Raw genomic sequence first — 13,419 nt, forward strand, 5'->3', positions numbered from 1 at the left:
TTAAGTGGGTAATTACACGTAGTGCATTATGTTAAAGGCCAGATCTCCTCATATTTCTAAAAAAAAAAAAAAACACACAATAAAAAATTCATATTATAAGTTTTTGATCTCTAAAATTTACAAAAAAATTTAACCACAAAAATGAAACAGTGCAACAAATCATATATTTCTACCCTGACATTACGTAATGACTAGGTATTCAGTAAATATGAATTTTAAATGAATATGGCATTTCTCTGCTTCCATGTACTGAGCTTCATCAGGCAGGGGAGGATTATTCTGGTAATTTATATATATTTATATTTATATATATCTAGGCTCACAGAAATATTTCTTCAAGCTTATTTCGCCATTTAAAATATATGAACTGCTGAAATGATGAATATATAAAAACCTATAATGAAATGCGCTACATCGTGTTAAAGAGAACTTAGCTTTACCAATTGATGTGTTTTCTCTTTTGAGGCTGTTCAGTTGTGTTTGTTATCACAGTGCAAGACCCTGAAACTATTTGAACTCTGTGTCAAATACAGTGTTGTCCTGCTGTGAAAGATTCAATGCAGGTTTTTCTGAAGAAAACCTGCACAATGCATCACAACCTGTCCGTCAGCCTGCTGTGGAAGTTTTAAAATGCACACACAGATTTCATCAGTATATGATGATTTTAAATCTTCCATAGGGGGGCTGGGGAGCACTTTGACAAATAAATGTTTATCATTATTATAATACAACTATTAATGCCTATAAGAGTGTAGCAGAGCAGGTTGGTGGTTGGAGGTAGGGTTGGGAGGTATCTCAGGGTTGGAGTTTACACGACTTTTGGTCTTTTTTTTTTTTTTTTTTTTTACACTTGTTACATTCCTATAAAATCCACTTGCATATAATGACACCTGCTCATCGTTCCCGTAGCTCCGCTCGTCCTCTTCAGTCCTCTTCAGTCCTCTTCCAACGTTTCTGTCTTGATGTCATTTCCCAAGATGCACCCTGCCCTGTCCACCTGACTGGGAAGAGCTGGGTTGCTGTCGCTCACTGCGGCCTTCTCCATGGCGATCGGGTCCTGGGGCTCAGACAGCGCGCTGTGAATGGTGGGTTCGTCCTGAAGGGAGGGAGAAGGGGGTGACCAGGACACACCTGTTAGTCTGGAACCCTCTGCCTGAGGACCTGTCCCTGATATTAGGGAGCGGCCAAGGAGAGAAGTGCCCCTCTGCCCTCCTCTAGCCAGGGTGGAAAACCAGCTGGGGTGCAGCATGGGAACCTGAGTGAGGACAGAAGAAGGGGTTAGTGGGTTTATAGCTCTTCCTGGGTTTTACGATCAATGCACTTGTGATACAGAGGTCATCTGGTTTTACCTGGGTTGGAGAGGACAGGTCAGCTCGACTTAAACCAAACTGCCTGGCTGAAACTCGCTTGTCAAATAAGGACACCTCACAAGCCTGTGACAGACCAGCACAGGTGTTAAACAACAACCAAATGGTACTGTTGACCTCCACCTATATGCACACCCTGCTGCTGACACATACAGACACGTGCTGCAGTAAATCTCGTTTACCTGATCAGGGAAGTCGTTGCCATCCACCTCATCACTGTTGGACTGACCACCTGGACTCTGAACCTCGATGCCATGGCTCTCCAAGATGGCTGCTTCTTCAAAAACACAGACGTCATCATAGCATATCAATTCAAAACACCCATATGTGCACAACAGACAAACAGATCTAGATAAAACGTCTAACACTGTCCATGCACACACATACACAGAGGTAGACATTACCAATGTTGGCGCGCCTCTTGATGTCCTTGCGGCGGTTGGCAAACCAGTTGTAGACCTTCAGAGATGTCACCCTTTCCAAATCAGACAGCTTCTTTCCTGATAAGGTTTATGACATTTACGTAATTTATTTCCAATTTCACTTATTAATTACAATAACATTGACCGCCAGTTAAACACCGTACCTGGTTTCTGAATGACTGCATTGCAGGCAGAGGCAATCTCCTCTCTCTTGGCTTCATCAGGATACTGGTTATCACTGAAGTAGCTGTATACAAACAGACTTTGTTAGTTTTTATTTTATTTTTTTTTAGTTTCTTGTTGCGACAGCTCTACACTGCTCGTCTTCCTCACCCCTCCATGACAGCCAGACACTCCTTCCTCCAGGTGAATCTGCTCCCTCGTCGAAGACGGAAACCCCCGGGGGCTGAGCCAAAAGTGGGCGGGGCTTGGTGCCAGTCTATCACATCGTCCAGTAACGGGGCAGAACGCATGGCCAGAGTGGCACCTGGAGTGACAAACATCATTCAGTGTTAGTAATGATATTCTATTCAGTGTCTGATGACCTAAAACTGTTCCCAGCATTATCACGTTGTTCTAACCACACAGGGTAATCTGATAAAAAAAAAAAAAACATCACGCTACATTTTTCCCCCAATGTACGAACACAGGATAACTTGAATTAGTCTATACTGGTCTTTTCATACAGTGCATTCCATTGTGTTGATCTTAACACAACATAGTCATTGTTCAGGCAGTGTTTAAAGTCTTAATTTCTGTAATTATGGCCATCTCAAGACGCCCGTAAAAACACGTACCATGACTTTTTCTTTCAAAAGACTCTTTGACTTTCCAAGTCAGAATAGCCCAGGGCTAAAAAACAATTCACCTCCATTTAGTAAATAAATCTGTCAGCAATTCAAGTCATGTATTCAGAGCAGCTGACTGATTATTGACGTGCCTTTCCCCTCCTTTCTAATTGCTAGGAGGGCGGTGTTACCGGGGCTTGTCTTCTCCAGCAGGTACCAGCGAAAGAAGGCTCGCTTCTTCTGCTCGCTGAGGTCCGATCCATGCTGGAGGAGCCAGTGGGAGATCCGACTCTGACTGATCCCTGGAGGAAAAGGACCTGAATCAGACCTCATGGTGGCCTCTTTCTGCCAGCATCTTTGAGCAGAGCAGATGAAGATGATCCTCACCTGTTACCTGAGCGACCACTGCTTGGGAGATCCGTCTGTTGGCCAGGAAGGACTTGATCTCCTCTTTGATCACACCACTGTCCCTCCTAGAAGAAGATACCACAAAGTACATTCTCCAATATTAAAGCACACAGAGCATTACAACAGAACATACACCAGAGTCAGAGGCCTCTTCCTGCTGTAATATTCTCTGCTCTCCTTCTAGTTTGACTTAATTTCATCTGCACACTTCAAATCAATACTTCTCTGACTGCTGCCGTCTGCTTTAGACTACAGATGAGAGGCTCTAGAGTACATGGGGCAATGTAATATGTGAGTGTGCATTAGGCAGTAATCCTCATATCAGATTCAGAGAGAGCTGATACTGTGTATTAACACCTGCACTCTGCTGCAGAGCTACAATTTACGTTGCCAGTGGCAAACCTCATTTTGAGTTAATTATTGTCATGACTGCAGCAAACAGCACATCATTAAGTTGCTGACGATTAGAAACACGGTTTGTAGTTACACCACTGGTGGCTGCTAATCTTTACTACTGTCAGGATGACAGGGTTTCTGGGCAGATAAGAAATACTGTAAATAGTGCATACATGCTGAATCATCTTTTGTTCTGAAGTCGTACCTTATCAAGTCCTCCACCTTATCATCAACATCCATGTCCTCTTCACTGGCCTCAAACCCGTAGCCTGGCGCCGTCACACTACCGCTAACCACACCAAGAGGAAACCTAGGCGGCGACAGCTTCCCATTGGTGACGGCAACTAGGCCATTCTGTGCGACCGCTGCCATGGCAACGGGTGAAGCGAGAGGAACCGGCAGAGGTGGGGAGGTGGTGTCAAAGTTGTTGTTAGGGGACAGCGAGAGTCGGTTGTTGGGGAAACTTGTCTGAGTGGCGGTGGAAGTCATGGAGGAGGAGGCGGCGACAGTGTTGGAAGAAGACAAGGAAGACGAGGGCGGCACATAAGAAGGTTTACGCTTGCGTCCGTGTTGCCGGTCTAGGTGGTCCAGGGTGTCCAGGGCATGGAGGACCTCTGCTTGGGAGATCCCTGTCCTCCGCAGCCTCTGGAGGAGGTCAATCTGCTCGATGGTGAAGCGAGGCTCCTCACACTGCTGGAACATCCTGCAGGAGAGTGTCAGCTGTGGTTAATTAAAAGGATTAGTCAATTATCAGCCAGCCAATTAATATACGTCTTATAGATGATCAAAGTGCTGTAATGGGTGTCATTGGTTACCAGTCAAGCTGTAAGGAGAACAGGACTGTGCAACATTATTCATAAAAAAACAACAAAAACACTTTTCTCTGCATATTTTATGTAAACAGTGCTTTCGAGTACTGAATGCATGAATGTACCATGTGTACTGCAGGCACGGACATGCTTTTATTTTCCACATCACAACTAATATGTGTACGGACTGACAAAGACAAAACATGCACTGCAGAGAGATAATTAAAGGGTGCAAATACAAGTCAGAGACTGTGCCTACAGTACAATGCAGAATTAAAATATATATATATATATATTTTTTTTTTTTCAGATCAATGTGACCTTCCTCTGCACAAACTGACACTCACATCTCTAAAAGCACAACCTACAATAACAGGACAATAGCGGCGGTGCAGTCACATCTGTTAGCTCCCTGCCTGCAGATTTACAACATGCGCACACACTTAAGATATCGCCGCTCAGCAGCTGCTATCCAGATATGAAGTACATTCCTCCACATTAAACAGGCTTTTATTATAGCGGAAATGCTCAGCTCCAGTCACTATTTAATACTATGCAAACACTCGGTTCATTGTTTACAGTATGGTTTTAAACCAGATGCAAACTAAGCGCGGATCTGGCACATTTAATGTTATTTCTTATGTATGCATGTGTTTTTATATGCATTGTATTTTTAATGAGAGTCACTAAGCTGAACTGAGAAAGAAAGAGAGAGAGAACAAAAGAGAAGGATAAAGCGAAACGTGAGATAACACATCTGTCCTAATGCTTCTCTTTGTGACGCAGAGAAGAAAAACAGGCTGCAGCAGAAAATCAAAGTCAGCAGACATATCACCACTTATAGATATAAAAGAGGACTGGCTGACAAGGAGTGTGTGTATGTGTGCGTGCGTACGTGTGCGCGTCTTGGGAAGAATGCCAAGAAAAATTTACATCTCAGGCAGCCAAGCTTCATACTTTCTCTCCCTGCTGCAGAGGATGACTCATGCTATGTGAAGTTAGACTGATACACAGGATCGATGCAGGATTACAAAATTACTGCAAAATGACTGTCTCAACTGTTTACTGTATTACATTTCATCATGACTAATAGGAAGCATCCGTCTTAGGGTTTGCAGTATGTTGTTGTGCATTAACAATAAAATACAGCATATCACCGTGTTGTCACATATCATAAGTGAATAGTCAATAGTAACGTTTAGCACTGCTGCACTACAACAGCAAAAAAACAACCATTTGTAATGTACTAATAAACCATGCAGTGCATGTGCAAGAAAATAAAAAACTTATCAACAGTTGTAATGTGTGGTCTGCAGATTTCTTCCATGTTTTACACACGATGTGCATGCCTCCACAGACAGTTAACAGTAGATACATGACAGGAAATCAAGACAGAAAGAGAAGGGGTGGCATGGAATGATGCAAACCCAGGATGTGGCGTTTTAAAACCTCAACAGGAGGTGGACATTACTTGAATTATTATGTCTGCCTGCCCTGACTTCTTTTGTCTCACACACCCTGGACTATCACTGACCCTCTCTTGTTGTTCAGGTCATTGTGAACCACTTCCATTTTTATAACCACGGTGAACAGGGTTTGGTTTTTGCTCTGCATGCACAGACAGTTGTGATGAATACAATAGATAAGTTCATGAGGGAAAGTGGAGATGAAAGAAAACCTGCATGCAAGAACTCTCTTATCGTTCAACAACATCCAGTGTGGCAAACCACTTGAAAGAGAAGTGTTTGTCAGTCAGATATAAACTGTTTGTATCATTTGTGGGTCATGAATGAAAGAAAACATCTGACGCTTACCCACTGTCTCACTAAGACCTTGCTTCTCCCACCTTCTTTTAAATGTACTACAACTATAAGAAGACAGTGATCAGGAGGTGAACCTTTCCCTTCCTGACAAATCACTTATCATGACCACCAAAAATGCAACTTTCCTCACCCGCATTCAACGTTCATGTGCTGCAAAGGTTATCATTTCTCTTTCCGTCTTTTAGTTAAATGAGGGCCTTGCCAAAAAACAAAAACAGATTGTCATTATGGTTACAATGAGTCAAGAAATCTTTTCAGTAGTCACAAACTTTGGTAGGAGATAACACTTGGATACTACAGGCAAGGTATTTGTGATACCAGCTCACACGCTGGGAGTCATGCAGCTCTTTGACAAACCAGCAGAAAACCCAAACAGAGCGGGTGTCTGTGGACAAGCATGGACAGAGATCACAACAGGTAAACATCACTAACCTATGCAGTGGACCGCCTTATGGCCAAAAGATATTCTGACATCTAACTAGGCTGCAGTGTCCTTGAGGAACACTTCAGCACTTGCTCTGGGCTGGAACCAGCCGTGTTGCCAGTTGCTGAACTTGACCCCTGGCTTTCGAAAGCAGCACAAAACATTACAACTGTGGATTACACCGTAATTACCCAAGAACACTCCACGTGTCTCCAACCTGAGGCTTTGTAACATCTGATTCCCCCTTCAGACTTCCTGGACTACACACAATACAAAACTGAGCTCTCAGTGTGTGTGTGTACAAAATAACTGCAAGCTTGTCACAGGCTTCCTGAAGTTAAAGATAAACTGTATCATAACTCCTGAACCCAGTGACCTGCCCGAGCTGCTAACCAGACGTGGCATAAGCTGTTGCAGACATGTTCCAGCTGAGCACATACACAAAGTCATTTAATTACAGCGTGCAACTTTTTAACTGGACTCTTTGCCCGACATGCAAAGGAGAGAGAGAGAAACACAGCAGCTGGCTGGAGACCACACTGTGCTGTGGTCCCCAGGGTGGAGGTATAGTCCCGATGCAGGGTGCCGTCTGGAGATTATTGACTTTCACGCAGAATCGCGTTAGAAGAAATGAGCTTTTAATTTCGCCCTGCTTCAAGGAAACTAAGTCTGCCCGATAGAGGGTGTCTAAAGAGGGTTGATAATAGAAAACAACACAACAATTCGGCGTGATACACACAAACTAACACAGTGCAAGCACAGTAGTACTTTGTCTTAGTGGATATGCTTCCCGTCATCATCGCTTCTATAAGACACTGTACATCGCATTAGCGAGCAGCAGGAAAGTTGACATTATGTGTGATTAAGTGTTTCTTGGTGAACTAAATCCACGCAGAACGAGAGTCAGACTCTCAGTTATTCGGATAAGATCATTAACAACAGTTAAGATAGCGTGTAACTTAAATACTAAGCACAACACCGCGACACTGGGGATTTTAAGGAGTTTGCTGTTATCATCATACAGAGGGAAAAAGGAAACGCATCGGGCTAGCAGCAGGACCGTCTGAAGACAGTTGTAGCTGCGGGACGTAACTTACCTTATAATTCCAGTCTAAGAGCCTCCACGGATGTTTGTTTGACCATATATTTATAGCCTCGGGGCGCAGGGACACACGGACACTGACAGTTTTCCCAAAATGTCTCCTCTGCTTCTAATTGGGCTTCAATCCGCCGTCAGACAGATTCGCCTTTTGTCCGGCAGACAGGCGCCATGTTGACACAATGACGCAAGGGACGCCGGGATTCGCAGTTTACAGAGTTTACTGTAAACAGAGGCGCTAGTTTGTGAGGAACAAGTGATGGAATTCAGCATCTTCCATGAGGTTTAAGGTATTGATCCAACGTTGATCATTTTTTCTCTTTTCTCTTCTATAGTCAGTCAACTTTCCAGCAAGTTTTAATGACGTATAATGATTCATAGTTTTATCATTTAAATGCAATTCAGTGTGTAAACATGTCATTTGAATCCAATGACCTGATCCCACTCTTAGATTCTTCTGCTTTCTGCCAAACAGTAGAGCATAGAGATACAAACACCTGATTCATTGACATTGTTTTTTTTTTTTGACCCTGTAGAATCACACACCTAAAATTATCCTTCCTACGGCAGCAAGAGGAGGCTGAGATGTCCCTTCTCTTATCAGTGGTACTGGTACTTTGGTACTTTGCCTCCAGTCTGCCCAATCAGTCACTAATTTACATGTGGCAGAATGTGGGGGTACAATAATCCACCCTTAAACATATAGTTCTGTCATTAATCCAGGTATTTTACACATGCTTGTCCTGCAGTTTCTATTTAAAAGTAGTGCTCTTTACTCCTAATCTTAATTTGTAGCTATCATGAATAGAATGATTAACGCTATATGTGTAACACAGGTGAACTGCTGGGCGCAGTTTTATAGAAAAAGATCATATAAAATCTGGGTAATTCTTACACTTTGTTTTATTAAGAAAACATGTAAATCAACAATACAGTATAAAAGTAATATTAGTGACGACTAACACCTGCAGTAGACAGTGCTGACAGGTACAGAGAGCAGGCTTTTAAGTGAGAAACGTGTACAAGTTCAGGAGGGAACCCAGATGTTGCCGTGAGTGTCTGGAGCCTGGCTGTACGGAATGTTCCAGATCCAAGGCTGATCTGAAAACAGAGAAAGAGGTCAGTAAAATTAAATTTACAGTTGAAAGGAACATTATGTAGGCACAATGGCAGTTCCTGTGTCTACTAAAGTGTCTTCATTCTGTGTGGAAGAACATGACTTTAATTTGTGACACCTCAGATTAAATTACTTACTAGTAAAATCACTTATATTTCCAAAATAAATCACATTCAAACCCCTTCTTCTTCACTGAGCAGTCAGAACATTACCTACACTACATTGCATTAAAAAATAGCTCTGCAAACAAAGAGAGTGACCGTGAGATCTAAAAACCTTTTTAGTTTTACTTTGTTGTAGAAATGTGTGGTCACAGTCAATTATAAACTTATACACAGGTAGAATTATTAGACCCACACCATTTTAAGCCAGTTTAAATCAAGTTGCTTGTTGTTCTCTCAAATTTACTGCATGCTGAAGTGTTGTTTTTAGTGTCAAGTCTGCAACTGCCACTAGAGGGCACTGTAAGTTTGTTGTTTTTACAAGGTAAAATGTGGATTACTAAAAGTGGTTGATTTGAAACCACATCTAGAATACATGAACTTAAAGGTTCCTCTTCCTCTCAATGATGGAGAGAGACACTGTTCCAAAAACTGTGCTAAAATATAGATTTAATACACACACATACCTTTAGGTGAGTAGCATGTAGGAGGGAGGTCAAAGGGCACTGTGAACCCAGAGGTGGATGAGGAGACAGGAAATGGATTTCTGTCAACCATGAAGGTCTTCATGTTCTGTAAGGAGACATCCATCACACTGTTAAACTACTACACACCAGCTCTGTATCATGACACATGGCTTTGCACCTGATCAGTAACTTTGTAACATCTCTCCAGCAGGAGTCATGTCCTGTCCATATGTCTGTTTGTGTTGCTCTTACAAAGGCAGATGGCACATAGAGCACTCCCAGCTCATATGAACGTATCATCATCTGAGTGTTGTTCTTCTCCAGTGCGCCCCATGCTGCCTTGGACAGATTGGCACTGAAGCAAATAAGAAAACATTAGAAATGTAAGTATAAAGCTAATAAAGCTAGTGTGCACACATAATACACACACACACCTACCTCGTGACAAGGAACCAAGCAAGCTGAGTGTAATCTGGCGATGCCCTCATGTATGTCTTGATATGCGGCATCGCATGACTCCTTCCTGTTGTGTTTGCCTTCCAGCGGCTAAACACACACACACATATCTTTGTTCAGTTAAACTTTTTAGTATAGTCCATATGATGCGTGACATAATGGGTAGTCAACCTGCCTGTCAGCCACAGACTGGCCACAGCTAAGGAGATGTCAGCCACCAGTTATTTAAATAAACCACAAGCCCGTCCTTCGAAGTCAGCCACAAATTTCAGGTGATATTTAGACTTTAAAATGCGTGGGGGTTTTAGTCATCTGAATAGGGTCTGACAGACATGTTCACAATGGCCAAGCTGAACTTACTGGAAGTAGGAATGGAGCCACAGCTGTTTCTGAGCTGTCTGGATGCTGTAAGGAAGAGAGCCTCCAGCTGCAGGGGAAAACAGCAGTCACCAAGTAATAATGACTGAACAACACTCAGCTGGTGTGCACATTTTCAAAGAGGTCAAAGAATACCCACCTGGGTAGCCTTCTAAACTGGTCCGCACATCTTCTACTGCTGGATACAACTACAAAGGAACTTCACATTAGCTACTTCTCTGAACTGAGAAAAGGTGTGTTTGGACAGTACAAGTACAGTGTATTATTTCATCTTTCAGCATAGTCTCACTTTTATTACACACAGTACAGATAAGTCTGTAGTGCCTATGAAATATTTTTCAAAAAGTTCACTATTATTGTTGGACATACCAAGTGTATGGCTGGGTCTGATCGAAGAGAGGATTTCCCTAGTGTGGTCAGGGTGCGCTGAAATTCCCCCGCCAACCATTTGGTTTTGTCCAGCCCCATGGAGCCGATGCTGGAGAACTGGCCAATAGCAGGCCACTTTTCCTCGCCGGGAATAGGATCTGTGTGTTCATACAACAGCTAAAAGAGAATTGCTATTTTAGTCTTGAGAGTGTTAAACACCTACATTGCTGAAGGCAAGTACACATTTGAACATTTAGTAGCATTAGTTTGGTGTAAGTGTTGAAATGAAAGTAAAAAAGGGCATCTCTACCTTCCTCAGCCTGAGGTGGCCCCAGCGCTCCATGTCTGAACCTACATATCTCCCCGGGGTTGAGCCGACTAAATATACTCTGAGAACAAAGAACAACATGAGAATGAGATCTAGAAAGTGAACTCCTCCTCACATCACTGTGTCTGTACGGGCCTCATGTTTGTTTACCTTGTCTCTGACAGGTCATGCTCTTTGATTCGTTGGATCCACTCTTCGAGTTCTGGTGCACGGTATGAAGCCAGGTACTCCAGCAGGTCCCTCTTAAAGAAGGTGGGAGATTCACCTGCACTCGCACTACTTCCCTTGGGTAACCGTGGAAACAGTGGGCTCATCCACATTCTAGTTAGGAAAAAAAAACAGATTTAGCGACATGTCCACAATCAAATCTTACATCATACAGCAAGCTGGTGTTTTAATTCAGTTTGAATGTACAGTCATCCTACATTGAAGACCCACCCTTGAGTTTTCTGGTACCAGTCAGCCCTGATGAGGTTGGAGGTCGTAATGATGACTCTGAAGCCTTCCTCATACCACAATAACATCATCTTCCTGCACAAAAACACAGAATTAAATGCTTTATATAACATAAACAAAATAAAGTGATTTAAACTTTAAGCCTGGACTACTATCAAGTGATATCACAGAGAAAGAGACTCACGTGTGGTGAGTTCCAAAAGCAATGTCCAGTTTGGCCTGCCAAAATAAAAGTAGACATTTTAAAGTTTTTTTAGTATCAGTCTCTGTGAAAGGCATTTCTCCTGTAGGATAATTTTTTTTCAGTGATCAGAGTTCAAATAATATGAAGAGGTTATTATTACTAAACAAGTATTTTCTGTGGTGAGGAGTCTGTACCTGGCAGAAGCGGACATGTGGAAAGGGCTGAGCCTGCTGCAGGAGCCGGGCCTTGGCCTCCCTCTTGTCTCCATGGACAATCAGAACTGGACGGTCTCTGAAATCATGTTTCATTTAAGTGATGCTTAATATGGTCACTGTCAGAGGAGCTGTTATCACAAAAATGGGGACATGTTAGTGAGTGTCCAATGGAAGATGAAGGAGAACTTACCTAAACTCTGGTGGGTACTGCTGAACCATCCAGGAAATATCAAAGCAGTAGTTAAACTACAAAGGGAGTACATCAATATTAATGATGGAAATTTCCTCTAAGCAAAATCCCTCCACAGTACTGGGCTGACCAACCCGCTGACAGCCCAAAATATGATGCATACAAACAGGTTACTCACCTGAACAGATTCTTTCAGGGTTCCAAACAACGGAGAAAGAATGTCTGGATAAAGGGGAAAATAAACTTATTAAATACATATAAAAATACAAACTCTATATTTATCCCACTGATTCTGAGTGTATCCCACACTCACCTCTGATGTGCAGAGCACCACTGTTATACTTCTTGTCCAGGCCTGTGACTTTGTTGAGGTAAAACCGGTAGGTGTCGTTTAGGCAAGGAATACAGGATTCAAAAAAGTCCTCTGGTTCGTCGATGTAGTAAAGGCGTCCGTGGGGACTCGGAGGACGCTCATTCTCCACCTTTGGTTTCTTTGTTTTGGGATTGGTTGGTGCCTTCTTTGGAACATCACTGACACTCTTCTTCTCATTTTGATCATCTTCATCACTGTCTGACAGAGTCCACCCTGTGCCATCTGGCACGTCCTTCTTCCGCTTTCCAGCCAATGATGGACTAGTTTCATACTTTACAGGGTTTGACTGGTTCAGTGCAGCAGACTGTCTGGCTTCAGAGCCAATGGAAACTGTACCAATGGATACAGGGGGTCTGGATGGTTCTGGTTTCACCTTGACAGGGGCTGGAGACGCAGAACTGTGATTGGATACAACAGGTTGCCGGGTTGTAGTCCCCGAAGGAGGAAGGTCTTCATCATCGTCATCACTGCTGGAGATGGACCATTTGCCATGTTGACCGTCCTGTGACATGCCTGAGAGGAGCAGGATGCAAGATTAAAGTTAGTCAGAAAGTATTTGAAAGGTTGATTATTGACTGGTACAGTTAAAACTTTACCCTTATTTAATCTGATTTATTGCATTTTGATACATTAATAAATAAACTAATTTTGCAGTAAATCACGGCTTATATTTTGGAAATGTTATGGAAATAAATCATGTTATGAGCCCGATGAGGAAAGGTTTTATTTGAATGTAATGAGAGTGGTTTGCAGCTAAAAACTGTAATAATGTAACAAAAATTCTTTATTTGTCTTTAAATATAATAAACAAACAAGCAACACACGCTGTCTACTTGAAACTAAGATATTTAAGTTGGTGCCAAAGTCGCAAAACACAAAATGCACACATATGCACAACGGCGAAAACGAGAAGACACGTTGAATAGCTACATACTGGTTTCCGAACAAGAAAAAATAATCATCGTATAATAATGCAGAGCGTAAATAATGTGCTGACTGAGCGCTGTTTGTTTTTACCCAGTCAGATAAGTGAGCAGCGAGAGTTTTGTTCTGCTGTGAGTCTTCCACCGCTATCACACAAACGAAACAATACAGAGTGCACCAGGTGCACCAAGGATATGAGTCCGGGTGGAAACTTTCTCCCGCTCTTCGTGTTCCACCACAAAAAACATGATCATCGAGCACAAGA

At 42.6% G+C, this 13,419-nt stretch overlaps 2 protein-coding genes across 4 annotated transcripts; both read right to left on the reverse strand.

The window, feature by feature from the left end:
* Positions 1-837: 837 nt before the first annotated feature.
* LOC114433140 (homeobox-containing protein 1-like) lies at positions 838-7,704 on the reverse strand. 3 transcript variants are annotated; one of them, XM_028401502.1, is made up of 10 exons: positions 7,535-7,704; positions 3,587-4,084; positions 2,965-3,050; positions 2,769-2,879; positions 2,123-2,276; positions 1,954-2,036; positions 1,772-1,867; positions 1,550-1,638; positions 1,350-1,433; positions 838-1,255 (listed from the first exon to the last, which is right to left on the reverse strand). In XM_028401502.1, exons 2-10 carry the CDS (start codon positions 4,081-4,083, stop codon positions 935-937), a joined length of 1,521 nt encoding a protein of 506 aa, XP_028257303.1. In that variant the 5' UTR covers position 4,084; positions 7,535-7,704; the 3' UTR covers positions 838-934. The 3 variants fall into 3 exon arrangements, with proteins under 3 accessions (XP_028257303.1, XP_028257302.1, XP_028257301.1); XM_028401501.1 differs by having other exon boundaries at positions 1,550-1,641; XM_028401500.1 differs by having other exon boundaries at positions 1,550-1,644.
* Positions 7,705-8,415: 711 nt separating this feature from the next.
* tdp1 (tyrosyl-DNA phosphodiesterase 1) lies at positions 8,416-13,346 on the reverse strand. The gene is made up of 16 exons (XM_028401499.1): positions 13,248-13,346; positions 12,171-12,743; positions 12,036-12,079; positions 11,858-11,913; positions 11,647-11,743; positions 11,453-11,487; positions 11,251-11,343; positions 10,963-11,133; positions 10,795-10,873; positions 10,485-10,661; positions 10,255-10,303; positions 10,098-10,164; positions 9,720-9,827; positions 9,534-9,636; positions 9,282-9,387; positions 8,416-8,637 (listed from the first exon to the last, which is right to left on the reverse strand). Exons 2-16 carry the CDS (start codon positions 12,739-12,741, stop codon positions 8,564-8,566), a joined length of 1,830 nt encoding a protein of 609 aa, XP_028257300.1. The 5' UTR covers positions 12,742-12,743; positions 13,248-13,346; the 3' UTR covers positions 8,416-8,563.
* Positions 13,347-13,419: the final 73 nt, after the last annotated feature.

The sequence above is a fragment of the Parambassis ranga genome, chromosome 3, assembly GCF_900634625.1.
Source record: "Parambassis ranga chromosome 3, fParRan2.1, whole genome shotgun sequence".
NCBI lineage: Eukaryota > Metazoa > Chordata > Actinopteri > Ambassidae > Parambassis > Parambassis ranga.

Coding starts and splice junctions, on each gene's coding strand:
- tdp1 (XM_028401499.1), bottom strand. CDS start 12,741: ATGTCACAGGACGGTCAACATGGCAAATGGTCCATCTCCAGCAGTGAT. Junction 11,744..11,857: donor CAGTACCCACCAGAGTTTAG/GTAAGTTCTCCT, acceptor ACATGATTTCAG/AGACCGTCCAGTTCTGATTG. Junction 10,874..10,962: donor CATGACCTGTCAGAGACAAG/GTAAACAAACAT, acceptor CTTTGTTCTCAG/AGTATATTTAGTCGGCTCAA.
- LOC114433140 (XM_028401500.1), bottom strand. CDS start 4,083: ATGTTCCAGCAGTGTGAGGAGCCTCGCTTCACCATCGAGCAGATTGAC. Junction 3,051..3,586: donor AAGGTGGAGGACTTGATAAG/GTACGACTTCAG, acceptor ATCTTCTTCTAG/GAGGGACAGTGGTGTGATCA. Junction 2,037..2,122: donor TGTCTGGCTGTCATGGAGGG/GTGAGGAAGACG, acceptor GTTTGTATACAG/CTACTTCAGTGATAACCAGT.